Below are 22,436 nucleotides of genomic sequence, written 5' to 3'. Positions count from 1 at the left end.
AAGCAGATACACATTAGTCACCCATGAGGAAGTTGATTTTTTTCCCAATATTGCAGAGTTACCCAAGACAGCAGCCTATAAAGATCTTTCCAAAGAGGAAAGCTCTTCTATTATCAGTTCTCATGACTTGGAAAGAACAAGATTTTCAAACTTCTGCAAAAAGACCTATATAAATTTTCAGAACTGACCAGAATCAGACAGCTGAGCCACTTTTAATATAAACCACTACATGCAAGCATCTCCAATTAGTCACCCCACAAAAAGCAAATACTGCCTAAAGTCTGTGCTTGTACATCACAGGAAACCTCATTCAGAGCCCAAGTCCAGGAGCCTGTGTACTGAAAAAAACCCACATCTTACTGTAGCTCCATAAAACCTCCATAATAAAAACTTCTAACCTTTATCAGTTCTGCTGCAAACCAGGCAGTGTTTCTGCAACTCTGGTGAATGGTGTTCAGCTGTCAGTAAGTTGAGAAGCAGCAAAAGAAACTCCGCTTCTTTTCTACTGCACACATTCCATTTGTCCTTTTTTTTCCCTGTAAGTGTTGCTGCTATTAACAATTTTATTCTGCTTGATGGCATGCCATTTTGATGCCTGTGTCAGTGGCAAACCGGGCTTGTTTGAATATATTTAAGTCTCTCATGATTTTATGAAATGTAAAGCTCCACTACAGAAAATGGTTTAACAATCTCAATGAACTGCAGGACCTAACTGGAAGCCTGGAAGGAATCCTCAGCATTTACAAATACATGAGTCATTCCATATTTGAAACTTTACTGACTGCAGCTGCATACTTCTATGTACTCACATTCCAACATCTCACTTATTTTAAATATTGCATCAAGACGTATACTGTGCAGTGCTGCAAGCTGCTTATAAAAAGCCTGCAACATCACATATCTTCTGAATCCATTCAGAATCCCCACAGCTGTTTCTTCATGAAGCAACTAGATAATGTAGAAAGTTCAGTCACTCTGAAGCCATTTCTTTCACATAAGTGGTCATTCTAGATTTCAACTTTGAACACCTCATTCATTTGCACTTGTTTTCTTTTACTTTGCTTCTTGCAGATCTTCTCAAGAATCTGTATAATCCTGATTCCCACCAAAATCAATGGGACTTGACTATCAAGTGCTTAATGGTCAGATATTAAGAAGCATTAGGACACCTTCATATGCAGGTGGGGGGATTCTCAAGAGAGCCTACTTACATTGACATCTTCCTTAATACATTATGTATCTGAAGTACAATTATTTTTTTTAAAAGTGACATGGGAACATATGTCATCTACATGGCAGAAAATTTAATCTAAGTGCTCAGCTCAAGCCCACATCCTGACTATTTCACCCTGACTTTCAATATGCTGTGCGCTATTTTACTGTCTTAGGTTGGTACTTACTCTGTATAACTTCATTTTACTCCATGCTTCCCGTATGGTCTGACATTAACTGCTCTAGTCACTTATTTAAAATGAGAAGGATTCTTCAAGGTCTGGTTCTCTCCTAGGGCTCCATGCATATCAAAGAGAGGATGTTTCCAGCTCAACACACTAGAGGCTGAGTTCTTACCGTGTTCTCACAGTCCGTATGTCAAGGCAACGATGATGTACTCTAGATCCTGTTTGGTTCAGTCTCCACCATGTGAGACTGTGATGTGGGAAGGACTGTGTGGGTGCAGGCAAAGACAGAAGGGAAAGACAAGGGAACTTGCAAGACTGAAGAGAGTGCAGGCTGTGTTCTCTTACATGAAGGAAGTGATACTTCTACATCCTTCCCCAGTCCTTGAAAGGGCTCTGTTGAGACCCCATCTGATTCTAACTTTTTTCTTCCAGTGGCCTCACTGCTTCTTCACCTTTTTATATCTGGTAGGCCTAAACCCCTGTGCTCCTGGATGTGTGTTAGCCCTCATGTGACCTTCATCTGGTGGATTGCAATTAAAGGATGATAAGAAAATGATGAAAGCTTTAATAGATTGTATTAAGATTATGTTGCACTAATTGTTTAAGAGTAAATAAGAGTGTAATATTTGGAAGAGCTATACTGTGTCATATTAAGCTGAAATTAATCTCTGCAGCACTTCTGTCCAGGTATTTAATTTCTGTGGAGTGGCTAAAATAGTCACAGAAAATCAGGAGTTTCTAATGCTCACTTCAGATCAGGCAAGCACAAAAATTCAGAAAGGTGTCTTAATACACTGAAACTTGAGACCTGCAAGCTAACTCAATGGTATTGGCATTTATTCCTCTGAATATTACATGAAAGGAGTGAGAACATTAGGAATTCACTAGTTCCCTAAGGAGTTCAATCCAAGATCCTTTTCCTCCGGAGGCAAGACAACATACCAGACTACTGCCCTGCAAATCGTCCAGATGTCAGCTCTATTCTTTAAGAATCATCATTTAAGGAGATGATCCAACCCAAATGAAGTTAAGTATATGAGTGTCCTCCAGAAAATGCCTGAAATATTGGTAAAATTTGGGTTTTGTCACAATTTGAACCATAGGCTGAAAATGTCCTTAATTCTGCCTTCTTTTTTAATTTATTTTTTTTTTAAGTGCTAATTGAAATAATTACAGAAGTCTTTTAGCAGGCTTGGAAGTGAATTCTTTAACTGTGATCACAAAGAACTACTACTATTTTTCCTTTGAACTTTGACTATTTAGGCTATCCTCATCTGTATGTTGCTTTTATTACAGGAAATGTGCCCACAGTCATACTAAGAAAAAGAAGGCAAGAGAGAACAGGTCTCCTATAAACAATTTCATCCATTTTTTTTTTTTTTTTCCATTTCAGCTGTTGTATGAGAAGATGCCTCTCTTAGCATGGCTCTTAGTAAAAACAGCACGAATTAACCACAGACTTCACCTTAGTGAAGCTCCATTTACCACGATCAGTACTCCCAGGGCATTTGGCACAAAAGATGACACAAAAGATGTCACAAGTTACAAGTGAGGTATTCCACAGTGGTTGCCATGCCTTACCGTAGCCAAAGGTCAACACAGAGACGAGGTCTCAATCCACAAAGCAGTAGATTTCACAGCATCTGTCTCCTCACATCTTTTTGAGACTTACCTCTGCTTTCTGATGGGAATAGTGACCACATTTTCCTCCTCCTCTTTGCTGGCTGGAAGGAAGGCTCCCTTCTTCTGGATTAAAAACAGCAATGACATTGACTAGCCTTGTGCTGCTGCTTTCCCACTTCTTTTGAATCACACACCTGGAAAAGATGTTTATTATACAGACATAGTAAACCGTTTAGAACAGACAGAGAATGGACAGGGAACAATCAGGAATCCAAGGGATTACCTTGGATGGGTCTGAATCTGATTTTTTTTTTTTTATCAATTCACATTCGGATGCAAGAGCTGAACTGGTGGCACCCAGGTTAGAGCCTGTGATGGGCAGAACCATACATGGAGGAATTGTGACATCCTGTGGCAAAAATGGGAAACGGCACACCAACGGTTTTACCGTTTTACCTGTTTTAAATAGATTACTTCTGGAACTTCTGGATATCAAAGCCTCAGCGGTGGCTTTTAAGGATAGAACTTTGTAGTGTAGGCCCGTAGCTTAGATTTTTTTTTTTAATAACTAGAAAAAGTCACCACCAAGTATCACAGGCATCCAGCACCACGACAGTGCTGTCATTTGACCCCTGCTAAGAGTAGAAGATGACCATCTATGGGATGAAATTTAAAGCCAGATGGATGACATCTTGCCAGGGATTTCACAGATCGTCATGGATTGCAGGATGAAAGTCACATTCAAGAAACCCAGCTCTCTCCCAGGCTGTGGAGGACAGAAGGAAAACGGACTAGAGATTCATCATCCGTTTAGCTCAACTTCTTTGCTTTATCCTCCCTAATCCTGCTTTTCCACACCCTTCCTCACTTTTTCAGCTCCTCACCTAGGTCTCCCATTTTCTTGCCTGAACCTCTTCAGTTCTGCTCTACTGGCTGCTCACGGTCTCTCCCTCCTCCCTATGCCACACTGCTTCTCTACCACCCCACTCTCCTACTATTTTTTCTTTGCTCAGCCAGCCAAGTTTCTCCTCTAACATCACGCATTCATGTCCAATCAATCTTGTCTTTGTTCAGCTACTGCTCTGCTCCCAACTAGTGCCTAATCCTACCCTGCTAAATTTTCTACTTCCCCCGTCTGATTTTACAGTTCAAACACATCAGCAAGTCATCACAGCATAGCAAGTCCATCAACAGAGTAGCAGTAATTCATCTTGCAGCAAATTACACCATCTTATCTCAAGGTTAATGTGAGGTAAAATTAATTTGGCTCAGCCTTTGTCACAGGCAGCTAAACTAGTGCACTTTTCTGCCATTTTGCAACATGCAAAGTTAATCCACTCAGACATTGTGCAGTAACTCTCAAGGGTGTGGACAGCTTACTCATACATCTGAGCACCTGGTGTGCCCTACAGCCAAGTGGCTATAAAAAAAAATCCAGATAGACAACACCCCAGCTCACCAACACAGTCTTGTTCTGGAAAAGTTATTAATTAAAAAAAAATACCAAAAGCCAAAACCCAACCCTATGGCCCACAGAGCTAAGCAGAAAGCTCATCAGAAAAGTTTTTTTGTAGGAAATAGGAATCTTATTTGATTGCTTACAGTTTAGTTGACTGCAGCTCACTTTCACCAAAGCAACAGGATATGTCCTTGACATATACAGATCAATCCACTAGATATGCTTTGAGTCCCTTTTCCAAAGTACTGATCATAGACAGGACTGCCAAAGTTTAATGCCAAGGATCAAGTATTTCCTCTGAGCCTTGTGTATGTTGGAATCTTTTTCTTTGGAATGTCTGGTTTATGACATATATTAAAAAAAAAATAAATAAACAAATAAACAAGATCCCTTCAGACCAAACCTCACCACTTTGCCCTCGCAGTGCATTCCACAGCACACAACAGGGTGCTTGAGGCTCTGGCCAGCTCTCACACAGCTTCAGTCCATAAGGATATGGAGATCTCAGGCAAAGAACACTTGATATAGGAATAACCAACCCAACTTCTAACAGTTGTAAGGCTGTCCACTCTTTATACCTGTAGTTCACAGAAATTTCTTAGAAATATAACTAAACATTAGCCAATATTTTACCCACACATACTCTAATCAAAGCAAGTTCCATGAACCTGAACCTTGAGCTTTTTCCCTCAGCCACATATACCTGTCACCTCCCATGAGTGAGTACCAGTCCTCAGGCAGCTATGCAGTGACCTGAAAACTTTTATATTTTATTTTTTGACAAGTTAGTTTTCACCCACATCAGTCTCCAGACTTGGTTCCCTACATAGTCTTCCAGGTGCCAAGACTTGACAGATCAAAGGCAGTAGGGCCAGGCAGCTCCTGGTGAACAAAGGAAAATGTGGCAACAACTCAAATTTAGGCCAATTTAATGCAGTTAAAGTTAATAGTGGGACTACACCTTTTTGGTCTAATATGACTCCAAAGAGTACTTATCTGTCAGGCTATGCCTTGGCATCTTGTAGCAGTCTCAAGAACCCATTTAATTATTCCATTTCTCCTCCTCAACTTGGTTTCCATCTGGATCCATTCCACATAAGAAAAAAAGAGGTCCAGGCGACCTGTATTTAGTCATCTCTGAAATCCTTAAAGTGGAAAAATGTCAGAGGGTGGAGCCAACAAAGAATCATTTTTTGGCCAAAGTACAGTTTACACACCTCATTACCCCAAGGCAGCATGGAAAAATTTCAGCATGGAAATCATGGAGTTTTACTGAAATAAGATACAAGAAAGGAAAATTGAACTTGATCATGAGAAATGCCAGGGAACTCTATTAAAAAGTGGCCTTTGTTGCCACATCAATGATTATCATAAGGTATCACATTGTAAAGCTCTTTAGCAAAATGAGGGTCTTTACAGCCTGCTGGGTATCTTTAGGGTGTGGATCAATCCATTGCAGGAAGTCATATCCTACAGATGTACTGATATAGATGGCATCTGTCAGGAACAAAGCTGTGACAGCATTTTTTAGTTCAGACACATCTTCAGCTGACCCACTAACCTAAAATAGTTGTTGCTTCAGGCAAGGGATGGGCCTTTAAGAAAGTAAACCAGCATTCAAAGTTGAATTGCCTACAAGTAAATTCACAGAGCCAAGGAATTTGGAATAGTCCTGAAGTTGCTCTACTGTAATGAGGTACTGAGGGGCCAGTGTTTTATGTCAGCCTTGACAAGCTGTGAATAACCCTTTGATATACAGTTTTATACACAAAATAACTAACATAAGGGACTTGCTTCAAGATTATAGACAGAAGAGTGGGTCCATTTGCAATTTCTCTGCTTTTTGTGTCCTATTCCAAGGCAGCATTGCTTGAAAATTTCCTGATGTTCACAAAAGCATTATCCCTTTCCAGTTTTAACATTTAGCATGAAGAAGCTTCCAACTTTGTTTCTCATAGAAAAGGATGGCCTCCTCCTTGAGGAAACAGCAATGTTTTGCAAAGCATGATGCTTATCTGTAATGCTTTGTACAGGCCTCTTGAGATGTTCTACAGATGAAAGCCTGCAGCCTCTCTGGGCAGTACGTACCAAGTCTGTTCTCAGAAGAAAAGAGAAGCAATTAGGTTGGAAAAGACCTCTGATATTACCAAGTTCAACCTATGACCATACACCACCGTATCAAATAGACCATGGCACTAAGTGCCACATCCAGTCTTTCCTTAAACACCTCCACCGATGGTGATGCCACCACCTCCCGGGGCAGACCATCCCAATGTCCAGTTCCTCCTAATGCCCAATCTAAACCTCCTCTGGCACATCTTAAGACTGTCTTGCTGCCTGGAAGAAGAGGCCAACCTCCACCTGGCTACACCTTCCTTTCAGGGAATACTAGAGAGAGAGAAGGCCACCGAGCCTCCTCTTCCCCAGGCTAAACAACCCCAGCTCCCTCAGCCACTCCTCGTAGGACCTGGGCTCCAGACCCTTCACCAACTCCCTTGCCCTTCTCTGGACTCACTTTCACCATTTCATAGCTGCAGAAGTCCTAAATGACAACAAGCAAAGGTAAGAATAAGAATATCCAAACTTGAATCCTGTCCCTAACTGTAACTGCTAAACCAGATTTCCTAAGCACTAAGCGAGGGTCCCGGGGAGCAGCACATGAAACAACTCCAGCAGCAGCTACTGAAAAGCAAAAATACACATGTCCTTCCTTTCCCGGCCTGGCTCGTTCCCTGTCCTCCTCAAAGCGCAGCCACATCTCCTCTCTCCCGGAGGCGGCACAAGATGGAGGCGGCAGGGCGAAGCCTCAGGGCTCTGCGGAAAGCGGGCGGCGGGTGCTGAAGGGAGCAGGAGCACAAGCAGCAGCACGCCGGCAGCCGCAGGGGAAAACCCCGAGGGGCACGGGGTCCCCGGGGCAGAGCCACGGTCAGCCACCCACAGGGCCGGGCAGCGCCGGGTCCGGCCCGCAGCAACGCCCGGCCGCAAGGGCGGCACATTCCCAGCCCCGCCCGCCGTGGCCATGGGAACGGCGGCCGTGCCAGACCCGCTCGGCGGGGCTCCCGGCCGCTGCTTCGCTGCTCCTTCGGTACCGGGCCCGATCGGGACGGCAGCGCCCTGGCCGCGGGCCCGCCCCGCTGCAGCCCCGGGCGGCGGCACCGGTACGGCCAAGGCCGAGTTGGGAGTTGGGCGGGGAGGGGTGTGAGGCCTCCCCTGGCCCGCGGCTTTCCCTGCCGGGGGTCCCCCTCTGCCCCAGGGCACCGGGGCTGTCGCCGAGCTCGGCACGGGGTGGGCGCCGCCCGAGCAGCGGGCAAGAGATGGGCTGGCGGCTTCAAGGGGGCTGGGACCATGAAACATTTGCTGGAGCAAGGCCAGCTCCGTGTCCCAGAGGGAAGCATCATGTACAGTATAGTATTTCCACTGATTATCGTTGCACCACGCCTTCCTTTTAATGTTTCATGTCATCACGTTTTCAGTTTAATTGATGGTGCCTCCAAAGAAAGCAGATTTTCTACTAGATTTTTCACCGGTATCTTCCACAGAACAGTAGGATTTCAGCTCTGATGCTGATGGTGACATCTGTTTGATACAGAGACATATATTTCAGTTCTTCTTTCCTAGTTTGTTTTATACTCTCTTATAGACAAACTTTTAAAGAGGGAAGTGCATGCTGATTCATGCTGATTCCTTAAGTATGTAACTAGTTCCATTTGTTCACTTGTCTTTCAGACCCACTGTACACAGTGAAGTGAGAAGGACCTTCCAAAGTCAGATGTCCACGCTCAGCTTGGTGATAGAGTGGTAGGTGTTGGCCAAAGACAGCTCACATGTTCACCTTGTCTTTTTCTGTATACACATGGGTAGAAACTCTGTCTCAGTCCTAAGCTGCTCCCTTAAAACAGCAAAGTACAAAACAGAGAAAGAAGTTTTCAGATAAAACAAGACAACACGGAGTAGCCATGATTGCTGGCCTATGGTGACTCTGTAACAGCAGCCAAGAAATACCCAGCTTCATGCTCTGAGTAATTTCCTAAGCTGTGTGTCAATATTTTTAATAGACTATTTTCATATGCTGTTAACTATAGCTTGTGTATGTTACTTAGACCTAATAAAATAAGTGGGCAGCTGCTGGGCTGTTGTTCAAGCAGAGCTGACATTTCACACAGCTCGTTTACTTACCTTGGGATATACTTACACCTACTTAGACTAAAATGAAATATCTAGTGACATCTAAGCAGGCAATAAAGACTTCAAATCCATGCTGATTCTTCACACATAATTACAAAGTTTAACTTCCTAGCTAATCCTTACCTAGTTAGCCCATGCTTGGCTTCCTACTACATTTGCTCCCCTGCTGTCAGTATTCCCCTTAGCTAGTTTAAAACCAGGTAGAGCATGTCTGTGGGAGCTGCAGTCACCCCTTCAGACAGGAGTGATTGATAGCTGCACAGGATACATACAGGTAGAATGCCAGAGGAAAACACACTTGGTGCAACTGCACGATGAATTGGATTTTAAACTGGATTTAAACATGCACTGCTGAAGCTGTGCATGTGACTGAGACTCCAAGGCAGATATTCTGAACTCAGACTTCATTGCTGTACAGAAAGGAGAAAAGCCCTGAGCAGCTTTCTAACAATGGAGTCAGAGACCATTTTTTTTAAGAATGTTGCTGGATATCTCCTTACTCTATTATCATAGAATGCTTCTTATATCTACATGAAAACAAAAAAGTATTTGTCTGCTTCTCCATAGAGAGATATGCAGACAGAGCTGAGAACATTGCCTGTCATCAGTGAGACCCTTGCAACAATATGGCTGTGGTAACAGTTCAGGCCAGATGAAGTAAACAGAACTGTAGTTGTCATGTCACAGGTGTAATGGCACAGATGGGTGTGGTGGCAGACTCTTGCATAAAACATGTTTTAGAATCAATCAGCAAGTGCATAATGTGTCATTCAAAACCCTACATCCTTGAACTCTTAATCTGTAGCTTCATAAATTGGAATGGACAGAGGCTGTAATACTATTAGTTCATAGGTATTCTAAATTCTCAAAAGTTGAACTCCTTTTGAAGAGAAATGAACAAAAATGCAATTTCATGTATAGCAAAAAGCTACTCGTGGTAGGGTGCCTAGATCTTCATCAACTGACACTGTCTTACATTCTGGTGAGTATTTGAAATGTCACCTGTATGCATTTGAGTTAGCACCTGCTGAAATCAAAGGGGCAGTTCATAACTTGGTTCTGATTTCAGTTTTTACAGAAGCTCAAGCCAATAGAGCTACATCACTTATACTTACAATTGCAAAGATTTATTGGCAACCATAAATTTAGCAATTTAAGGCATATCTACCCAGGGAAATTAGTCCTTAAAAGGAAGGATGTAGATCTTAAATGTGATCATTTTTGTGTGCTAGCTCCCTTTGAGTTATTTTTAACAAATGCTAAAATTGTTCCAGTATAAAATAATGTAACTTCACCCTGCAAGTGGAATATGTTACTTAATTTCTAGAGCACTAGAAATAGGAGGGAGTTACATGGGGTAATGTGCTAGAAGTTCACATTGCTGCACATTCACAGTTGCTGCACACTAACTTCTTTATGTAACAAACCGTTAGACCTTTTGGTTTTCAATATAAGTTTAGCACTGGAAAACAGCCAGAAGACAAATCTGTGCATCTGCTGCTAGTCTGGTATGCTCCACATCTTGAGAAGAACCATCCAACTAGCTGACATCATTAGCATACGTATGCCGCCTTCTTTCCCCATCCCAAATGTGCAGTCCTGTAAATCACAGCAGGCTGGAATTCTGATCTCTTTAATGCTGTTTGAAATGGCTAAATTATGGCCTCTCTTCTGTGTGTCCACACAAATGCTAGGTGAAGGCACCGATATTCTGAAGCATGGCTACTGGACTGATTCATTTCCCAGCCTGCAGTTTGTGCTTCAAGGACGAACATCCAGTGCCTGCATATACTGGTCGAAGATGGAGAGCTCAGCAGCGCCTAGAGGCTCTTCAGCAGCTTGCTGTGTAAGTGTTCTATGGTTGGATAATTTAAAATGAACATACAAACAAAACCAACAAAAAGCCATGCACGCTGAAGTGGAGATGACTGCAATTTGCTCCTACTTATATTTCCCTTGAAATTAAGAGATTGCAGCTGTTGTGGAGTATGGTTACCCATCTGTTTCTTACAGGGTGGATGTTGCACATTCCTTCATCCCTGTGCTATCTGCCTTGCAGCGGTTGCCATGAAAAAGAAGAGTTATTTCAATCTCTTACAGATCAGATGAGCTATGAAGACTTCAGTGACTCATGTGTGTTACTTCAGTGGGAGCTCTTTGATTTTAGTCCCGTGCAATTGCAGCTGGTTAGGTTGCTTTTGCTGCTCCTTCCAGGGTCCTTGGGGCCTGAACAAGGGCACCGCATTTTTAGTGCTGGGGTTTCTTAGTTGAGCTTTCTCCTGGTGTCACAAATTGGGTTTTGATTCAGCAGATATTAAAAAAAAGTTCATGTTTTTGCCACACCACAGGCTTTTTTAAGTCCCCTTGTAGCTGTATTCTAGACTGCAGACATCAGCCTAGGATTTTGTTTTCAAAGGCTCTTTCTGCTTTAAGCAACTAGCTTTAGACCATGGGCTTTTCCGATGGTGCTTGCTCTGGGGTTGCTGGTAACTGAGTTCTACCACATGCCAGACAATAATCAAAGATGCTCAAGAGTGATATGGTGGATTTCACACCTGGTTTTGTTCAGTTTCAAAGACATAGTCTTCTAATTTCCATAATAAAAAGAAAAAAAAGAAAATTGGAGTATTTTTTTCTTAATACTATTTTCAGTGTTTCAAACTGCCCCCAGAACTTAAACACCTCAGTGGCTTCTTACATTTTACCTTCAATTCTGTAACAACTTGACACCTGCACTGCTTTAAAGTTGATTTACATTTCAACAACATGTATTTGCAAAATATCTTGCAATTAACAAAAACCAAGAAATACACCCCCTCTGTTTCAGCCTGCACTGATTGACAGTGCTGCTGATACGGAAGACAGAATATTTCCCAGCTGTCTTCTCAGTAGTTGCATTGCCTCTGCAAGGTTACTGGGAATAAATGCTCATTTATTTCAGCAAAGTCAGCAAATACAAGTCAAGGACATGCAAGAGGCAGGATCTGTGGAATAAAAAGGGCTATTTCCCTGGGTTCCCATTGTGCCTATAACTATTCCATAATAGGATGAACGGTTTATGCTAATAAAGTTAGATCATAAGAATAAGTGCCCACCTGTGCTGAATGAAACACAAATCCATCTGGATGGAGCAACAGTCTGATATGTAAAGAGTCAACTAGTGGAACTAGCCATCAGCTCAATTAACTCATTTGAATTACACACACAGCTTCAGAATAATAGGTTGATTAGTGCTGAGCAAGTATATCAGGTTACAACATTGCATCTCAAAATATTGCCTTCTCTTTTCTTATGTGATGGGACTGAAAGCCTTGGGAAAAGGTGACTTTAAACTTACCTTGGCAGTAAATCATGTGTCACGGGAGGTTAATGAAGCATCTTGCTTTCCTGTGGCAGGTAGCCATATTCTTCCTCCCCAGATTCCACAGCACAGTTTGCAGGAATTATATGAGGGCTTGGAAGACAATTGATCTCAGCATGTAATCCTCTGTTTTGATCTCAGCTGTTGAGCAATGTTATGTATTGTTAATTGTATTTCTGTAAGTATACCTTTGTAATTAAAATTAGGCATCAGCAACTAATCCCAGCACCTACAGGCCCATACACCTTAAGGTCAGAATTCATACAAGTTGCCAAAAACGGTCTTATCCAAAACCTGGCCTTCAGGACTAGCCATATACATAGCTGAAAAAAATAAAATCATCATAGAATGGCCTGGGGTGGAAGGGACCTTAAAGGTCATATAGTTCAAATCCCCTTGCTATGGGCAGGGACATCTTTCACTCAGAGCTCCATCCAACCTGGTCTCAAACACTTCCAGGGATGAGGCATCCACAGCTTCTCTGAGAAGAACTTCTTTTTTTTTGTCTTTAACAACTATGCAGGTTGAGAAGAGTAAGACTGGAGTATAAAGCAGTTGTGAAATCAAATAGCAATCCTGATGAATAGCTTTCAGATTTCTCAGTTCTACCCATTATCTCACTGACTGCCTTAATGAGGTTTTCCATATGATCTTCCAAAGCCTTAAAGAAAACTCTTCAAGATGTTATAGTGAAAAATTTAAACAGTCTGCCTAATTTAAATTCAAACTGGGGGAACAAAAAATGAAGTGTTCTTGCAAAAGATATGGTTGTTCCAGCATAGATTTTGAAACATTCCTACGATTGTCCTAATTTTTCTCCTTTACTGGGGAACTCAAATTGATATTGCTGATTTTAAATTTTTAAACATTTGCTCAAAATCTCTTTACCTGCTTTTCAAAGGTAGAAAGTATCTTCTCCTTTGCTCATTCTGTGTCTTTACACAAATTTGGAAACTGTTTCATTCTTAAGATAATAAGCTTGCTCCCTCCACTTCCAATAAAAGTAGTTTTCTTTACAAAGTCAAGCATGTACAAGTGGTTAATCCTTTTCAAAACAAGCTCATAAAAGAGTTTTAATAAAGGCAGCAAAGACCATTTCTTGACCACACATAGTGGGAAATATACATAAAGTATCAAACTGTTTTGCTACATAGGTAAATATGAAAAAAAACAAGGTAAAATTGCTTGTATAAGTGTGAGAACTGGGGGAATTTAGAGTATGCATGTTGGAGAGTGCAACCAGAAGTGAGAAAGAGGAAAAAAAAAAAGGGGCATCAGGAAAAAAGATCAGAACTTTTCTGAAGGTACTTCTTAAATGATACTCTGTATTTTTGCTTTTAGAGGTCAGTCTTCTCTTCAGATACCTCAGATTGTGTATGAAGATCCTGAAGTTGAAGGAAGGAATCGCTACAAATATTTTGCACGGTAAGGAACAAACTGATTTGAAACAGGGTCCAGTTTTTTCTGTGCAGTTTAAAGAGCACCCAGGAAAAGGTTAGAGCATTATTTTTTCTGTATTTTTTTCTCAGTTCTTTGATCACTGATAAGGAAAATTTTAATAGTAGCTATATCTTAAAACACAAGGTCTTTTTAAATTCACACTATGACAGAATTTTCAGTTATGAGTTACCATATAAGCAAATATATCAGACATTCTGTACTTAATAAGAAAGCTTTGGGCTGTAGATTATCCTGTGCAAAGGAAGAAGATATCTACAAAGCCAGTGTGGTTCTCCAGACCCCAAGAAAGGTGTTTTCTTAGGAAGCAACCTTTTAACTCCCAGTTTCTGCCAGGAGCAGAAAGGGAGTAGAAGGAAGCCTTGATGAACTTTTCATCCATGTCCCCTACTGCAGGACTGCTCTGCTCCTTCCAGAAGGACACTGCAGGTCTCAATGGAGACTGCAATGGACTCAAGATCTGAACCAACAGCTACCATATAAACATTCTTGACTTAGTCACATACACTTTGAATTGCATTCACTATTTTACTCAGCAGCTATTGGCCACTATGTCCACTTTAAATATAAAAAAATTTCCAAGTTTAATAAGTTGAAGTCTATTGTAACTTCTTTATCAACAGTTTTAAAAGGACAAAAATGATGTTATCTTCTGCAATATGAAATTGAGCTTCAAAGTTTCCCAAAGACTAAGGGAAATTGACAGAGAACTGCAATATGCAAACCATAAGAATGCCTAGGAAGGAATTATGAATATGTCATTGAGCCCATATCACTTTCAAGATAGCTCATAAAGTATTGCAGAAAAGGAAACAATAAAATTAGATAAGTCCAAACCAGCGTATCACCTAATTGTAGGAATGAATTTCAGGATTTCAAGCAGTTATTAAAAAAAAAACCCTACAACTCTTTCAAAAAAGCAAAAATGAAGTGAAAAAATGAAGCTAATTAGTAAAAAAACATATACAAAATGTTGGGAACATACTCAAAACTAACTTCAATAATTGTCTTGTTTTGCAACTCCACTTTCTGCTTTGACTTAAGAATAAGACTCAGTCCTACTGGTGAAACTTCCTCAATTCCTCCTTAGTTATGGAAGAGTTCTTTAATATTTGGGCACAATTCTTAAACATTCAACTAACAGAACCACAGTTGTGGAAAATCAGTATTAACTCCACTGAATTTAGTGCAGTTTTTCTATATCATCACAATATTTTAGGCTCATCCTTGTTATCTTACTTTCATTCTTTCTTTTCAGACCTGTCAAGTCTTCTAAGCTGCCTCCAGCTGGTGTTCTAGAAGCTGTTGCTAGTACAGAGTAAGTAGTGACTTGTGAAGAATTACTGTTGTAATGGATAACATCTCACCAGAAAAAGATCAGGAAACTATTTAGCTGGTGACCACTGTTTTTCATAAAGAACTAACAGGAAAAGCTTGTTAAGAGGTAAGGTGCTGTTCTGATCATTGAGAATTGCAGAGGAAATAGGTGATGGCCTGTTTCAGAATTTGCTTGCAGGTATATAAGTAGTGCTTTGTGAATAAAGGACATAACTCTAGTGTATTAAGACTGTGAGGCTTGAAACAGAAGGCTAGGTGTCTCTGAATTCTAGAAGATATATCATTGCAAAGAAGATTCTCTGGTACAGAAGTGTTGTTGGAAAATTTTCTGATATTTTATTACAATTTCTGTGATAGATGCAATGCTGCTCAGAGATGTAGAGCATCCATGATGTAGTTTAATGTGGTTTTCAGCAAGTATCAAATTTTGAGGTCACATAATAAAATTCAGTTTCTAGTAGAATCAGTGGAAATTGCACGCGCTTATATCAGAATTAAATTTTTATTCTGGAATTGTTGGAAAGAGGAACATGTAAACTAAATTGAAGCAGTCCTACTTCATGTTACTTCAACGATTTTGTGTCCATTAAACACAGTGTTTTAGAATGGATACATAGGGAAGATTTGTATGTAATAATCATGAGAGCTGAAACTAGAAGATTTCTGGATTATTTACTTAAGGAGTGTGTTTCAGATTCATTATAGCCTCGGTCTGCTTTTACTAAAGATAATGATATTATTTTATTTATTTATTTATTATTATTTTATTATTACTCCAATGGGAGTAATGTTAAGATAAACTGAAACACATTTAAGACTCCCACCTTTGACTGATGTGTTTCTCGTTAGTTTGCTTGGAGGTTTTTTTAATGAATGTGACCAATCTTCTTCCATCTCACACCTCTTTTTAGGACAAAGTCGAGTGTCCAGTCAGCTGCAAGAGACAGACGGGTCTTTGTCCCCATGTTCCGAACTCTGGGAACACAGACAGATTACAGGGATGGTGAAGCACAGACAGATCCCTATTCCCCTGAATATATAGTTCGCAGTGGCTCAGTCCCTGAAATTCTGACACTGGCTATACTCACTTGGGGTGAGTTGTGAAATTAAGATAAATTGTAATAATCGTGTTGCCTCTTCAGCAGGAAGTTTATTTCTTTTATTTTCTTGTCTTTTCAAGTCTGTTGCTGGCTTTGGTGGTCCTTTTTTGTGTGCATTTGGGGCAATTATTTTATCTGTTTCTAAAATAAATATGATATTTCCCTACTTAATGGTGCTGTTCTCATGAAGAGTTTTGAAGACCATTCAATATAAAAAGGTCGTGTTTCACAAATATGAACTAGGAGCAGTTATTCCATTTACTCACTGTTCTTCAGCTGCTCTGAGTTGAATATTGTTTTAAAAAAACAGTATGAAGATTGCTGCCCCAGAACATACCTGGGATCTTCTCCCATGTCTCACCTGTAACGATGATGGACACTGCACATGCCAAAGAAAGTGCTCATTCTCAGAAAGTGTTTTCCTAGAAAAGCAGCAGAAGAATGAAGTGCCAGTGTTAATGTGCACTGAACTGTAGCAACTGAAGGTGCTACCATTCCTCTATACTTTAGAATCTCACTGGCCTTAGAAGTATTTCCTTCTAGCTTTTGACAGTTCTGCTTGTGTTTAACACATGGGCCTGTGCCCATCCAGCCCTCTTATACTTTTTGGTGGTGGCTATTTGTAGGATTTGCCAATTTCCCAAAGAGCTAATGCTTCTTGTCCCTGTCAGGTCGGGGGCTGCCAGCAGGACAAGCTGAGATGGAGATTATTGACCGCATCCGGGAAAAACGCGCTTGGGAAGCAGCTCTGCCACCCATGGACAGTCCCGCAAATGTCGCAAAGAGGTTGAAGATGATGGAGGCTATGGAAAGGAAGGAGTGGGCCTATAGAGAAGAGGAAATAGATAAGTAGGAATCCAATTATACTTCTTTATTTCTTTTAATTATTGGCTGAATAGAGAAGGAGCAAGAAGGTTTAGGGGATTGGCTGAAGAGTACAACAAGCCTTCTATTTATGTGAAAATACCTGATTTTGGGAAGGGATGCTTTTCTTAAATTTAATCTACAGGTCTGCTACCACAATATATTTTGCCAGTGCTTAACTCCCTTTTTAAAATGAAAGATTGAATATGAGATATGCAATATGAGCTCTTTGTAAAGGTATGTAGGATTTGATGGCATTGCACAGAACACTGCAGAGTACACCCAATACTGTCTGACCTTTTCTTTCCTTGCAGGTTGCAGAAGGTTAAAATGGAACTCTTTAAGAAGCTGCTGTGGAGGAGAGAGGAGAATCAAAATGAGCTGAATGCTATGCGCTTGAACAACCACTGGCAAAATCATCAGAAGGCTAAAGAAGAGAAAATAAGAAAGATTCAGCATGACTGTGCATTAAGTAAGTCTGAAAGACAGGAAGAGAGGGGTATAAGACAGTTTTCAGACAAGGTACTTCTATTTTCACAAGGTTACCATCTATTCAAAACTAAATAGGTTGCATCCACAATATCGATGTGCATGGCCAGCATTTGGTCTGTCATGTTTTTATTTTATCTAGCAAAAGCTCTTGCGAATTTACAGAGATATGGCTTTTACAGAACTATTTGTGTGAACTGCCATCTCACATTTGTGTTTCCTTTTCAGTGCTCAGGAAACTGATAACTAAGAGGAAGAATTGGATGGGAAAGCTGGAAAGACGAGATATCATCAAAGAGTATAATGACTTTTCATCAGAAACATACGCTCCTTTGTCTCGAATTGGTTTTTTCCCAGACAACAATTCTGACTATGCCGTAAAAACCTTCTATCTTAACACCTTTGCAGGTAAGGCATTTCGGAGGACTTAGTTGTGGGAGATACTTACTTGAGATGTTGACAAAATTCAAGTTTCTCCCCCCATCACTCCGCTACTTAATCACTGTTTGTATTAAAATCCTTGTATGTATTATAATCTTTCTTCATTTTATAATCTTAGGATTGTGTGAACTGGAAAAATCTGTCCAGCATTCTCTCTCCCAATTCAAGATTAAAGCTCCGAAACCTAAATGCACTATCACTAAGACTGGCTATATTAAAAGGTCAGGAAGACTAGATGCAGTCCTGACACAAGTTCACCAGGTATGAAGCTGCATCCAGCAGCATGTCAGTTCCTCCTAGGTTTGAATTGCTCATAAATGCAATTGGGAAGGTGTGTAAGCTTCTTCCCAATTTCCTGTGCTGAATTCTTATTTTGTAAAACAGCTTCTAGGACAGCATGGATCAAACATGCAGATTGTTATAGGCTTGACTGCTCTGATACTCAGCCCATCAGTACTCTCACTCCTGCTTCTGCTCCAATCCTATAGAAAACAAGCACAAACAAATCTGTCTTCCTACAGATCAGGTATTTGGGTTGGAACATATTATGTCAATTTGAAATTCTCACCCTTTTCTCATTCTCATTGCTCTGTTTAATAATACACTACTGACTACACTGTCAAGCTTCCAATAATTAAAGAAAGCAAATCTGGATTAATATTCTAAAAATTTTGCACATTATTTAAAAAGTACTTTTTAAGTACATACTGTAAAAACATCTGCAGCAAAGCATGATTAAAAGGACCCCACTCATAAAATCAGGTCACCATGGTGGATGCAAATCACTGTTGTTCCCTAAGAACAGCATCTGATTTGCAAACATGCTAATAGCGTTTTGCATATCTTAATTTATCACAACTGTTCATGCAGATGAGGTGTCCATATATGCAATTAACCACCAAGGAAAGAAGTGCCTCATCTGCATATGCAATCACAATATTTGTAAATTACATGTACTTTTAAGTACACTTCTTGTGATGCTGTTGAGGGTTACCTTCACATAAAATCTGGAATATTCTTGGCTGGCTGCTGTATCTTTGGAAAATAGTGACTCCAATTTGTAAAGCTTGGCAAATTTCACTTACATTTATATATATTATATGTATATATATGTATGTACATTCAGCTCTTTTGGTTTGGTGTAATGTAATAATAACTTCAAAGCAGACAGTAACCTGTTATTGCTGATTTTTAAATTGAAGTCTTGCTCTGAAAAATCAATCATATTATCTCAAGTTTAGATTCTGCTGGATCTTGTAAAGATCTCATTATTATCCAGAATAAAAATTTTCAAAGAAAATCTCGAGTGCTACAGGAATCATTCAAGAGTAAGGACAAAACTTGTAGTTTTAAAGAAACAGAAGTGTTGAAGGGGTTTGAGTTTGTGTGGGTTTGCATAAAATTCAAGAAGTAATTGTGTAATCTGCATCATAACATGGTTCTCATTGTCAGCAGAATGTTAGTCCAAGCTTTTGGAGCTGAATTCCAGTTACAGCAATTGTATTCTGTTTGCTTAAAATACTCCTCATGGTTTGTAAGACTGTGGTGAAGTGTCCAAACTGTAGCCACAGAGAAGTGTGAGCAGCCAAATGCTGGCTGCTCACACAATAATGTCTCTTCAAAGAAAAACTGACGGACAAAGGAAGATGGAATGCAGAACAAATGCAGACAATTCTGCACATTTTCTTTCTTAAATCAGTGTAGATCACTTGGTCTGCACTGTTTTACAGCAACTGAGAGGCTAACAAGTAATACTCATTTCCCCACTGCAAAAATTCCAAATGTATATTCTTTTAAAATCACAAACCATTTCCTTTGCGGGCAAAAATGATAAAATAAATTCATTATGCCAGATTTAACTGCTGCTTTTAGATATACAGAAATAGACTCCAGACTGGTTGGTCCAGACAAGCAGAAAGTACTGACACTGTGAAACATCCAGACTGCCTCAGCTACTGTTAGATTTAAACAAACTTTCTCTTCAGAGAATCAAGCAATGACTGCCCTAATTAGCTCTTGAGCTCTGTGGCTGTTCCTGGTCACTTCTCCCATCAGAGGCTTTTGCTTCTGAAGTTTGATGGCTATAGCATCTTCTGGCTTAGCAGAGTCTTGCTGACAGGTGCACCTCAAATATTGCTGGAGCTGTCAAAAACAGAGCAGTAAAGCATGCAGAGTACTTGCATTAATAGAATTTAGGTGAATCCTCCCTGAGAGGAGCTCTCTGACCACTTGGAATAAGCAGTCCCAATTGTGCCAATAAACCTCCCATCACATACAGTAGAAAAGAAGTTTAAAGCAGGTGATTAGGGATCATCTTACCAGAGCACTATGTTGCTTTGCCTTATTTCTGTAGCTAAGTAGCCAGATCAGTTTTCTGTTATAAAGCTTTACTCTAGTGCTCTCCTAGCACACTTAATCTATACATTCTCTCCCATAACCCTAGAATAAAGTGGAATCCTAGAAAATTCAGTACATGGAGATCTAGCTCTACAATTAGTTCTTAAAATTTTTGCTGGATTATCTGGAAGCAAGTGGCAAATATAGGAGGAATGCTAGATATTAGCATCAGAAGTAATTAGTTTTAATAAAGGAAGTTTCCAAGGCTTGCTTCTCTGCCCAAACGTGAGGAAAGATTGATGAGTTCTCCTTATTATATTCCTTTTTTTTGCCATATTGAGGGTATTCCTAAGCTTAAAGATTTTTAGAAGGGATAAGCAATAATCCAAGTAACTACAAAAAGGATCTGTGTCCTCCTAAGAATGAGAGCTGCTTCTTTGAGACATGAAACTAAGCCAAAAAGAAGTGATTTTAGAAGCAGACTTTTTTTAGGACCATCCTGAAACCTTTATCAGAAGTATTATGTACACTCAGTAGTCTGAATAATTATCTAAAATAAGTGAACATGGCAGAAACAGGAGTGACTCAAAATCACCGGTAAAAACAAAAATCTTTATCTTAAGACAGATCAGTAAAAGGAAAAAGAAAGATAGTTCCTAGCCAGCACAGATAACAGTGCTTTAAGGAATGCAAGTGAGCCATTATATAGACAGCCTAGTATGAAAATCCAAGGCATTAAGGACATAACATACTATTACAGATACCTACTGCAATAGTTAGTTGAATAAATTCAACTAGGTAAGTGAATGCACCAAGGAGTGGAGGAGGTGGTAGAAGACATCCCAGTGCAGAACCATACATGACTTCAGGCAGACCCTTTGTGCTCTGGTGACTCAAGAGGGATGAAGTGTCAGTTGGTTTCAAAAAGTTGGATCAAGATGAGGTCAGACTAAGAAACTTCTTAAAGCAGCATTAAGTGCAATTCTCACCTTCTGTTTTCCTTTATCTGGTTGCTGGAAAGAGGTAGAGAAGTAGAGGGGCCAAGAATGTCTCTGGAGAAAATCTCTGCCAACTTCAAAGCATAGGAAAGGCTGTTTAAGCAGTTATTCCTTCAAGAACAGATCTCCACACAGTGTTAGTTGGCTCATGCTCAGACAGCTCTGAGAGCTTTATGTCAGTCTTGATCAGTCAAGATGCAGCAGCCATGCTGCACTGCCTAGGACATCAAGGCAGCCTGTCCTTGATGATCTCACCTGAAAGGAGGCTCTAGCCAAGGGGATGTTGGCCTCTTCTCCCAAGCAACCAGTGACAGCACAAGAGGGCACAGTCTCAAACTGCACCTGGGGAGGTTTAGGTTGGCATTAGGAGGAATTTCTTCACAGATTAGACATTGGAATGGGCTGCTTAGGGAAGTGGTGGAGTCACAGTCCCTGGAGGTGTTTAAAGAAGGACTGGGCATGAAAAAAAAGATAGACTCAGTGGGATGGTCTGGTTGCCATGGTGGTGTTCAGTCATAGGTTGGACTTGATGGTCTCAGAGATCTTTTCCAACCTCATTGCTTCTGTGATTCTGTAGTCCCACAATCCCCAAAGGAAGAAGGAGAACCATGACTGTATAGTTTGTGCTGTACACGAAAATCAAATATACCTAGGATCTTGTGGAATGGGGAGGATCACAGAGAAGATAAGGGAGGAATCTAAAGAATGGATTGAATGATTTCTTCGAAGGGAGGGTTGCTTCTTAAGCTGTTATCCTGTCAAGAGCTCTCAGAAGCTGGTTGGGAAGCCAAAGTGTATGGTGAAAAGCATGAGTGCCATTGCTGTTCAGTGCATTTTCCAGGAGACTTATGTTCTTTCACTGTCCAATCCAATCAGATCCTACCTTGACTCTGAACCTACTGCCTGAATAAAGGAATGTATCAGGAAAATTGGAGTATGACAGTAACATTTGGTGTATGTTGCTTAGAAATTTAGTACTTTTATCTTTTAAAATCAAGTATTTTTGTAGTGATTCTTGAGTCCTGGTGTCCCTTTTTCCAAAAATGAGAACTTGCTAAGTTAGGCAGAACCAGTTAAGGCAAAGCCCCTACATTTTCTTCTTCTTTTCTTACGTTAAAATCTTAAAATAATTTAAAGCATCAGATTAAAAAAAGCAAATGCTAAGCATTTTTTTTTACTTAATAAAGATAGCCAAGCAGGCACTAGGTAGTGCTGACATGAAAACATAAAGCCACTTCTAAGAGCTGCAGTATATCTCAAATCTACATTAATAAGGATTCCCTCTTGTCCAAATTAATCATAATTTTTTCTTTCTTTAAAAGTTGTTAGTCTGGTTATATTTTGTTATTCTGGGTAGCAGGAAACATTTTTGAAGGCCGCAGT

At 40.3% G+C, this 22,436-nt stretch overlaps 1 protein-coding gene across 1 annotated transcript in view; it reads left to right on the top strand.

The window, feature by feature from the left end:
• Positions 1-7,515: 7,515 nt before the first annotated feature.
• Positions 7,516-22,436, top strand: part of CFAP91 (cilia and flagella associated protein 91) — a 30,419-nt gene continuing 15,498 nt past the window's right edge. The window contains exons 1-10 of the mRNA XM_058856042.1: positions 7,516-7,640; positions 8,209-8,280; positions 10,362-10,513; positions 13,370-13,453; positions 14,745-14,804; positions 15,736-15,917; positions 16,596-16,773; positions 17,103-17,260; positions 17,506-17,685; positions 17,837-17,979. Of these exons, the coding sequence (XP_058712025.1) occupies positions 10,386-10,513; positions 13,370-13,453; positions 14,745-14,804; positions 15,736-15,917; positions 16,596-16,773; positions 17,103-17,260; positions 17,506-17,685; positions 17,837-17,979 (1,113 nt within the window). The 5' untranslated portion in view covers positions 7,516-7,640; positions 8,209-8,280; positions 10,362-10,385. The remainder of the gene's footprint in view (positions 7,641-8,208; positions 8,281-10,361; positions 10,514-13,369; positions 13,454-14,744; positions 14,805-15,735; positions 15,918-16,595; positions 16,774-17,102; positions 17,261-17,505; positions 17,686-17,836; positions 17,980-22,436) is intronic.

This window comes from Poecile atricapillus, chromosome 1, assembly GCF_030490865.1.
Source record: "Poecile atricapillus isolate bPoeAtr1 chromosome 1, bPoeAtr1.hap1, whole genome shotgun sequence".
NCBI lineage: Eukaryota > Metazoa > Chordata > Aves > Passeriformes > Paridae > Poecile > Poecile atricapillus.
This window is presented reverse-complemented; position numbering and strand designations above follow the sequence as displayed.